The 10804-nt window shown below is 27.8% G+C and overlaps 1 protein-coding gene across 1 annotated transcript; it reads right to left on the bottom strand.

The window, feature by feature from the left end:
* Window positions 1-8630: 8630 nt before the first annotated feature.
* Window positions 8631-10144, bottom strand: Vps20 (vacuolar protein sorting 20). Its single transcript, XM_018541606.1, has 3 exons — window positions 9982-10144; window positions 9647-9756; window positions 8631-9294 (listed from the first exon to the last, which is right to left on the bottom strand). The coding sequence occupies exons 1-3, from the start codon at window positions 10042-10044 to the stop codon at window positions 8817-8819; spliced, it is 651 nt and encodes a 216-aa protein (XP_018397108.1). The 5' UTR covers window positions 10045-10144; the 3' UTR covers window positions 8631-8816.
* Between the last annotated feature and the right edge of the window lie 660 nt (window positions 10145-10804).

Below are 10804 nucleotides of genomic sequence, written 5' to 3'. Positions count from 1 at the left end.
TTCTCGCTGCTCTTCTGTGCGATGATAATAGGGCCCTAACAGCTTAAGATCAGCTGCCCTAACGCACCAAGCGCACAAAACGCAACTACCACGATCAAGACTCAGCGCAGACTGACGCGGCAGCCGTTCGCATGAGTCTGTCTAACCCACGCTGCCAGTTACTACGAGAGTCAAGCGCAGGTACGTTGATATGAAACGTGTGTGTCAAACAGTGTTTCTCAAACTTCTCGCGAGCAACTCTATCGAGTAGTGTCCTCTTTCTTTTGAACATTTCAATATCGTATAGTTACAAACTGAATTTTCCCTTTAGATAACTAATAAAAAGAAAAAAGAAATTACCAAATTATAATACATATTTTATCTATTTGAAAACATTTATTTAACCTAGATCTGTTCCAGGTTTAGCTTAGTTACAATTAGTGTCCATGGACTATCACGGAGTAGCAGTTTCTGCACGGTTGTGCAGGAAATCAAACAACGCTGAACATGGAGCCTACCCTTGGATATGTGACCGTTTGTTTAGAGAGAATAATCGTAAAAGCGAATTTCTTTTCCCGAATCTACCCTTTTTATTATAACTTTATCATGTATATTCAGGAATGTAATTCTAATAAAATAGGCTAAATTTAACAAATAATAAAATTGGATTGATTGTATACATAAAAAGCTTTTTAACAATGTAAAGAAACGTTTTATAATTTTCTATTTTTTATACTGGTTCCATAAATGATAAAGTAACTGTTATTCTTAACATTTGCTACACGGACACTTTATAACGTAGAGGAGAGGCCCCTATTATGAGATACCAAGTTCATTTTGTGTAATTACTAATTGTTTATTGGTAGAATTAAAAAAAATAATAGGTCATTTTGAAGAGAATTTAATAAGCTTTAAGATAGTGTTATGTAAAATTTAATTCAAATTCTATTTTATTTTTTAATTAAAGAAATGTAAAAAGTGAACAAATCGCAAAGTCGAAAAATTGTGCTCCTAGTATGAGATACCCCGAGAAATCGATAATAAAGCACAAAGTACATCAGTATTAGAATTAAAAAAACTTTATTTGATGTTTCTAACATATCAACGAGTACAGCCTATGCGCGTAAATTGAGCATGTGATGCATTGTATTCAGGATTTGTCTTCAGTAGTAATTGAAATGAAGTATTGCAGAAACAGACCCTCAATGTTCATTCCGGTTATTCTTTTTATTATTGTACAATAACATTTATACTTTAACATCGATTTTCACTTGGGCACAGAAGTATAGATTATTTCATATTAGAAATATCTTGGGTATCTCATATTACGAGTATCACGTCTTACAGCTTTACGATCATCAAATCTAACTTCTTTAATTAAACAATTCAACATATTTCGTATTTTTCTATCAGTACGATCTTACTCTATTACTACATGAAGAATTTATTGCCAAATAATTACTTATTAAATAATAAACAGAGATTAAAGGCTTATCTCAATGAAACTCGAAAACATTCAAACTCTAAAATTTTATTTTACAATTACTGTAGGCATGATCTCACAATGAATTTTCCACTAAATAGTTTTCAATCCAAGAGCAATAATTTCATGATAGAATCAACAGATAGCATTTATTAGTTTAGCAGAAACGCCGCTATCTCATGTTAAGCGCCTATCTCATAATAGGGGGCTTTCCTCTACTAAAAACGTTTATTTGTAATAATTTCACAACATTTTTCCAACATTTTTGTTCTACTTGACATACCTATGTATTACTACAGATAGACTAAATACAGTAAATAATTGTACAGACTTTTATCGTCATTTGCAGAAGTTAGACGTATTATTCAATTGGTATAATTTTCCTTATTCTTTTTTCAACGAAGCACATTGCCATAAATTTATCTAGAATGTAAAACGTGGGATATTCTGGCTTATTATTTGATTTACGTCAATTTCATAGAAAAATCCGTCTGAGGAACTTTCAAAATGTGTTGATTACAAACTATTTAATGATGACGTGCAGCGTAATGAAAAATTAATAGCAGCAATAAAATAATGAATTCTGGTAACATCTCTGACTATAATCAGTTGCTTTGATTGCATTGTTATTAAGACATCTGATTTGGAGCAATGGTATGTAATTAACGCGCTCACATCGAATTTTCATAAAAAAAATATATTTATATATCGTATCGTATTTCTCTATCGCTTTAAATCGAACTATGTGATGGTATCAATGTTGATTTATCAACGTGACGTGCCAGGTAAATGTGAAATCGTGTGTTATTTCTATCATTGGGAATACTTAATCCGTTAACCGCTCATACATGACAAAAAATTAAATAAAAGTTTAACCTACATGGCAAATTTATAGGTACATTTAAAATAAAAATAGGTCGTATAGATATTAGCAATAGATAATAGAAATAGACAATAGAAGTTACTATACATTTTCACTACAATAATTTAATATAAATCTAAATTAAAGAATATGCATATACAATATATAATAAATATTTTTGTTTTTACTATTACAAATGCTAATTAGAATTTTCTGTTAACTAGAAGAAAATAATGTTTAATCATCACAAAGATACTTTCCTTTTGAATATTTATGTCACATTATTGTAAAGCACAATTGTATGCAAGCGTTTATTTTAGCTTTCAATTACATGCAGATACATACATATTATATTTGTAATAAAATTATACGGATTCATAATTTTATTACAGATTGTAATATTGTCAAAATAAAATTGTATAAATCTGAGAATCAAAAAAGAATTTCGAGGAGTTTGCCATCGCTCGGGGATTATTTTATTTCTATGTTCTTATATATTTTTCAAAGTAAAAATCTAAAATAATCATTATAATAAAGCCAGACTTAAAGAAAAATTGATACATTAAAATAAAGCGAATCTTTCTGGTATAGACATTGTAGCAATTTTTACTAGTGCCTTATCTTTTGTGTATTTTTATTTCTATTTTATTTTTTTTATTTTGTATCCTCCGTTGTATATATGTAATTTGTATATTAATACATAAATTAAATTAAAAAAAGAAGCACATAAGAAAACATAAAAATAAAACAATCCCCGAATGGTGACGAAACCCTAAAAAATGTCTACCCCTCTGTGTACATAAATATTATTTTAATAATAGTAGTTAATTCTCTTTAAAAAGAAGCTATATTGTGACGAGAGAAGAGAATTTTGTAAGTTTAAACACTTAAGATTTATTGTTTCTCTTAAGAGACAGAAAAAGAAACAGAGATATATTAAGGCAAATTTGAAATAAGAAATAAATTGAAGATTTCAAGGACTCTTTTATATAATAATAATTAATATCTACGTTAAACAGGGCGAATAAGAGTCAAATTACAATTTAAAATCTAAATCTGATAATTTATTCTAATATTATATATTGCGAAGAATATGAAATAAGAGTCATAGAGAGCATTTTCTATTGAGTATATTAAAAGTGCTATAAATCACTTAAATATTTATACGACTACACGATTTCACATTTATTTTTCAGAATTAAATTATTCTTTATAATCATTTTAACCTTCTACAACACACACCTGTTTCTACTTTTATCTTATGTATGTACATAAAAGTATGATAATAACTATCTAAATATATAGCGACCTAAGACAATAAGTTTTATCACAAATGGAGACGGTTAATGTAAAAGTAAATTTATATTATATGTATATTTGTAGATTTGAGAAAGCTAAGAGTAATCAATATCAAAAAATATTAATTTAATTTTAATCAATAATAAAACAAAGGAGAAACAAACGGAAACAACTCATTGTGACAGTTTTTGAATATATAATTATATTATGTGCATCTTCTCACTGAAAGTGAAAAGACGTGTAATGATCACAAACTATAAGCTGTAATCTACCATATTTATGAAACAATATTCGATCTTCGATCATTGAATACTTTTTATCTGAAGCTTGTATCATCTCGTGATTGTAAAGAAATGAGAATAATAAGTTCGAGGTCTATGAAACGATCTAGATTTTCGCCTAAAAGTAATATTCCACTCAACATTCAGATAAGAGATAACGCATATTTTATTTTTCCTGCAATCATAAAATCGACGTAATCATTAAATTAATGGACACTTCAAATTAAAAAAATATCTTAAAGATCTATCGCATCAACATAATACTTGAATTCAAAAAGAGTCAATGATTCAGACAGAAAAATTTGCAAAAGATTATATACGTTCTTGCAAATTTATAAATTATATCAAGCAAGACGTTTTCTTTTTTTAGATTCATGATTGCTCTCGTCTGATATTTTTGTAGCACTTTTGAGTTCATAGACTTGTCGTGTAAATCCCCATTTTGAAAAAGTTCTGTCCACATATATAACACAATTTCGTCAATCATTTTAAATAAAAAATGCAATGACAATAACTAGTTTCACAATATATGCTCACTTTTTATTATATTGTCTAATGATGTCTATAATCAGTCTAATAAAAAATTGGTATTATATTATATTTTTATATATTTATTATTCTTCTATTAGTATAAATTTTTGTGGTTATAGGTATACAACACAATGTTATAGGTATTATTATTTTGTATGTTTTGATAGGTTTCAAGAAATGTTAAGTGTTTATTAATAATTTATGATTGTTTATTTAATCTAGGCCATTATTAGTAGACATTATAGATAATTATGCCGTTTGAGTATTGCTCGATTGTAAAATTAGTAAGCATCGAAAAATAAGCACACAGTTTGCCAAGCACCTTGTCATCGTTCTTCTCACGTCCTCCCCTCTTTCTCATTCATCCGTCAAGGCCACCCGGTTTTAAATGCGGAACCTTTCATCCATATAGACGTCATTTAAATACTCTCAGATTTCCGTACTTCCTGATAGTTTACAGTACGTTCAAGTTTTTCTTTGTAAGTAATCTTCGATTTACACGTATTATAAATGGTCAAGTAAGTCATTATAAATTATCTCGTACTAACGAGATATATATTTGCTTTTAGGTATCAGCTAGGCGCCACTGAACGTTTGTAAGAAGAATTAGGATACATTATCAATGTTTTTTAATCTTCTCGTCTCCTTAGGAAAAATATTCCCAAATAGATGGTAATCAATACAACTACGAAGAACGTTTTCTGCGTTAACAAAGCGTCCACGCGTATCAAAGGATACACTATGTTGAGTACATATCAATAAAATTGTCGATTATCAAACACATATAGTATAATATCGATATTCATCGTAGGTATAATCAAATGCGTACGAAATCAAACATGACACACCTCTAGATTTCTAATAGGATAAAATTGAAATCAACATTACAAATATATAATTTACATTATAAATTTAAATTTGTTTACGATATAAAGTATTTTAGCAATTTCATAGATATTTATAAATATAGTATTTATGAAAATATTTACTTTAAAATCCAATTACCAGACAATATTTTTAAAACGTCTTTTAAACATTTGTTTAACGTAAAAATATTAAATAAATATTTATAAAAGATTTTTTAAATATGTGCTGATTAAAAATTAAGATAGTGTAAATAAAAATATAATATTTATTTAATAAACATTAATTAAAACAAAATTTCCGAGTGCGCATTATATATACATATACAATATATATATATATATATATATATAGTATGTGTGTGTGTGTATATATATATATATATATGCGTGTATATACATCATTGTAATTTGATCAGTATAAGATCTCGTAAAAATAAATTAAGTGATTATATAAACATTTTCTGTTTACGTTTTATGTATGATCTCTAAAAATTTAATGTACTTCTCACAAAAAAAACTTATACGGATGAAATTATAGATACATAATATGCAATCGCGTAAATTTGTAAATTCTAGTTGGCAACAAAACATATACATTTACTTATACTTTTTTGAAGTAGATATTTTAATAACTATTAAATTTATAAAAATATTGAAATTATTAAAGAGAGAGAGAGAGAGGGAGGGGAGAAGGGGGAGAGAGAATTATGTAAAATTCCATGTTTGCAAGAGTTTTTTTATTAGTTTAATATAGGTGTACAAATTAGTTCGATCCGTTTTTTGTGTTCAAAACCAAAATGAATGAACAGATTAATTAAAGTATTGTCCATCGCTGACTACTATTTTTTCCCATCTTTCAGGTAATTTTCGAATTTCATTTTGAAAAAATGACTCGTCTTTGGAGGCGATCATCTTTTGGAAAACAGACCGAACTAATTTGTACTTCCAATATGTAAATGAAGTTCTTCGTTGTTCATTGTAAACATTAGATTTTGAAATTTTAAATTTACACAACATTATCAAGTATTACACAATTTTTACATAACACGCATTATTTACCATTCCTTTAGAATGGTAAATCTCTCAACACACTAAGCGAATGGAAAAATTTGTGCAGTCTCAAATATTTGTAAGTCTGGTCAAGATACCTTATGCTCACACTACCATCAGGAAGAAGCGTACAACCATTTTGTAAACAAACGATGCCTTATCTTTTTACTAAAAGTTCATTTAAAAAATCACGATATATTATTGATTAATAAAATACATATTTGAGAGCCAACAACAGATAATTACCTGATAAACAATAAATACTTATAAATCTTTGTTACGAATTTATTAAAATTTGAAGATATATATACATATATATATATCTTCGCGCTTATACATATATAATTAAATAGATCGCGTCAATTAAAGTTTATATATAAAAATAATAACAATAAAGATAGATTAATGCAATTATTCCTTATTAAATTCGTACACAATTTGTCAAATATAACAATGTATTGGCTCGTAAGAATATATCACGTAAAATTGAGAATATAAAATAAATTTTTAAATTGGTCATACTTGTTAACATGTTACACAATTCTTACTTCTGGTTAAAAAAAAAAAACATCGGTATAATTATGCAAATTGCCAATAGCAAATAAGGTCAAGTTATAAGAGCTCGCGCTATCATATGACGTCGAGATCACATCTTGAGTATTACACTAATGTATAAAAATAATAACTAAATAACTATTTTCTTCGTGTCTATGTATATATTTCTAAATTAATTTTTAATTTTTTGGTTATATCGAATTCACATTATTGTTTATATTTATAACAAAGAATGCACATAACTTCGTTTAAATTCCCGATCAAAAATAGTAAATTAGAATATAAAAAAAGTTTCGTACTTTAATTATTACTGTTTAATTAAATATCTTGAAATATGGCTATATTAAGTTAATAATACAAGTCATCGAATACAAGTTAAGAAAATAAAATAATAATTACAACTAGGAATGGAAAATAGATGTTTTTATCAATACATTATTACTTGAGAATTATAATACTCATTAATAAGTTACTTATTGGACCACTATATGAACAAATTAAATAAATTAAAAGATACTAAATATGGTCGAGGCTGCATTTAATGCTTAATAATATTTCTATGTAAATGTCAAATACATCTTTCTACAAACTGTTTACAGATTAGTGTCGAACTCGAAATCATAAATTGAAGCTTAAGTAATTGCATTTTAAATCCGACAGTAATCGGCACACAGTTTATACCAATAAACAATATATTTGAAATTTACATAGAAATATTATTTAGACAAGATAAAGCTTCGATTGTACTTGGCGCTTCTTTAGTCTTATTTATAATTTATGATATTTATATAATTTATGCCTTTTCTCTTCTCTCTGTTATTTCATAAGAAAATAATTACTGTTTGACTATATTTCGTACAGCATTTCAAAAAAATTCGAGATCCATCTTAACCATAATGTACATCATGTTCCCATGACATAGAACATCTATGTGAATTTTAATACTTTGATTAAACTTACACTGATAAGGACTTAAACGAAAGGTCGAACCATTTATATTATTGTATGAAACACTAGGTGTTTGTTTGAATTATAAGTAACAACTAGTATTGGCTCACAACTAGTATTGGCAATAATTTTACATATATTTAGATTTAATCTCTTGAGCCTATGCTTTTATAGAATTATACAATTTATGTTTCGCACATTAAGTTATTAATTATATCTTAATTACTACTAAATCAAATCAATAATCATTCATACTCTAAAGATTCACGGATTGTATTTAAAGAAATTGTCGAAACAAAAACTTGTAATATTTACCTATGTATACGAAGAAATACATCTATCTGATCGCACATGTTAAATATAATATATGGAAAACTTATGTTTATTTGCTCCATACATCTTCCATGCATTTTTATAGTCGGATAATATACATTGCGTTATCGTATATAATATACAATAAGATATAAAAAGTAATACTTTGGACCAAAATTTTGATTTGTAGATAAATTTTATAAACTTACTTATAAAATGAATTATTTACTGTACATATATACACAGTTTATTGCACAAAACCTTAATTCAAAATAATATAAATAGAAATAAATTGAGCTCTCAAGATATTAATTGATAATAATAAAAGTAAAATTAGTTAACAAACAATTGAGAACTAAGAATAGACGCAGTTATTCATACGTATAATTAACAGATATATTTGATCAAAAAAGATCTTACATTAAATTCGCAAGAAATTTCGCAAAAATCGGATGTTTCGGCTTCGTTCGAGGTATCATCAAGGCCTTCGTGCGAATTTAATGTAATATCTTTTTTGATAAAATAAATTTGTTAATCATACGCAAGAATAACTGGCATCTATTTTTAGCTCTCAATTGTCTGTTAATTAATTTTACATTTATTATTATCACTTATTTCAAAAGTCCATTAATTCCTGAGTTTAATGCCATTTACTGCATTACTTGAATCTTTTCTTTTGTACGACTTTTCTCCTCTTCCGGTAATTCCTTTGGTACATCTGGTAATAAAACATCCTTTGGTACATCTGATAATAAAACATCCTTTGGTATATCAGGAGCTTTCTCATTAATGTCTGCTTCCATCAGTGCATCCAATTCTGCTTCAATTTCTCTTTCGTCAATTTTTTCCTCTGTAGCAATAGTTGACGTCAATATTTCAGCAATTTCGTTTTGCTTTTCGATGCCCTCTCTCGTCTCACATAGAATCTTTTCAATATCATCGATACACATCAAAGTGTTTAATTGCTTCAATGCAGTATTGCCAGTTTTTAGGCCATCAACAACTTTCATCTCAATTTTAGCAAATTCCAAATCCATTATCAAACGATGAAGACTTTCTACTTGATGGTATAAGCGATTCATAATTTGTTCTTGATATTTCTTCTTGCATAACAACAGTAATGCACGGCTGTAAGAATTATTTATAAAATAACTTTAAGGCAATAAAATATAATTAATATATATATATATATATATATAAATATTACGTAATATTATATCAATTGAGCAAAAATCTAAAAAATAATTGAGAAATTAAAAAAAAATTATAAAAGAAATTATATTTAAATACAAAATTCTTATCTTAAATTTCTAATTGCTGAAAAATGTTAGCTAATAAGCAATGTAATAATTTACAATTAAATTAAATATACAATAAATATTATACAATGCTACAATATACAGTATGCAATTAAATATAATAGATATATGTAACTAAACATACAATGCTTTCTGTCCATAATAAAAATTGAGATACTTACTCTTTCTTGCCCATTTTCGAAAGTTCCTTCGCAAGTAATCGTTCCTTCTCCATGCTTTCCTCAAGTTTCTTCTGGTACTGCTTAATTTTATCCATTGATTGTTTCACTTGCTGCAAACGTCAAAAAATGTTTCTCAAACAGGTTTTGGGGTTATAATATGCACTTCTGATATTTGAGTACTACGTATTTAACTTAATTCTGTTTGTAATACGTGCGAATCGAACAATTATTAACAACGTACGGATTGAGTTAAGTACGACCAACAATAAGAGGACGATTTAATAGTGTCAAGAGTAGCGCTGTGAGGAAAAAGGGAGGTTAAGACTACTTCTTACCAGGATCGCTTTGTCCTGCTCAGTGACCCGACTCGGCTTTTTCTTAGCAAAGAAAATTCCCATCTTGCACGCAATATCACAAAGCGCGAACCGCGAATCGACTGACTTCCCTATCACGTCACAAATATAGCATTCAGCGAGCGCCCACAGATCCACTCCACAACAGTTGAATCTAACCTAAACACGGACTGTTGGGAGACAGCCATGTTGGCTGTTCGATACTCGACTTCGACTAGTTCGACTCTCGACGCTTGCAATTTTCGAAATGAGAGCCACCTACCACGTCACACGCGCGGTACAGCGATGTTGTTCGACTGTAATTGTAAATCGTTCTCAAAATTGCAATAAATCCCGTATTTTGTGGATATTTTATGCGTAAAAATTCGCAAATTGTGACACGTAATTTTCGATGTTACGGTAAATGTATTAGTGTGGTTATAAACAATGGCGTGAATCGGCTGCTATATGAAGACATCGTCAAACGATATACTTTCGAGATGACGTCAGGTAATCTTTTACATAAACAAGAGTTTCTGTAGTTCAATGATGATTATGATCAAGATAACAAATTACGGCGTTCGCTTATTTTAACATAGGGGATGTTAAAATATTAATTAATTCTTTTTTGGACATGTATTCAAAGCTTGATCGTTATATACACTTCAATCTTTTGATAAATTCTTAAATATATTATTTTACTTCAGACCAAAAAAGTTTCCAGATACTTTCTAAAAAATTGATATTTTTGGAGTTGTTTTCTCAGTTTAATAATAATTTTTCAAAAAGTTACTATAAAAGTACTATAAAAAACACGTTATTATAG

Source organism: Cyphomyrmex costatus, unplaced genomic scaffold (assembly GCF_001594065.2).
Source record: "Cyphomyrmex costatus isolate MS0001 unplaced genomic scaffold, Ccosl1.0 scaffold296, whole genome shotgun sequence".
NCBI lineage: Eukaryota > Metazoa > Arthropoda > Insecta > Hymenoptera > Formicidae > Cyphomyrmex > Cyphomyrmex costatus.
This window is presented reverse-complemented; position numbering and strand designations above follow the sequence as displayed.

What these genes read in the sequence shown, in the direction of transcription:
- Vps20 (XM_018541606.1), bottom strand. Translation starts at nt 10,044, where the DNA reads ATGGGAATTTTCTTTGCTAAGAAAAAGCCGAGTCGGGTCACTGAGCAG. An exon ending in AGCAGGACAAAGCGATCCTG is followed by an intron (nt 9,757 to 9,981) that starts GTAAGAAGTAGT and finishes TGACGTTTGCAG; the next exon opens with CAAGTGAAACAATCAATGGA. An exon ending in TCGAAAATGGGCAAGAAAGA is followed by an intron (nt 9,295 to 9,646) that starts GTAAGTATCTCA and finishes TAATTCTTACAG; the next exon opens with CCGTGCATTACTGTTGTTAT.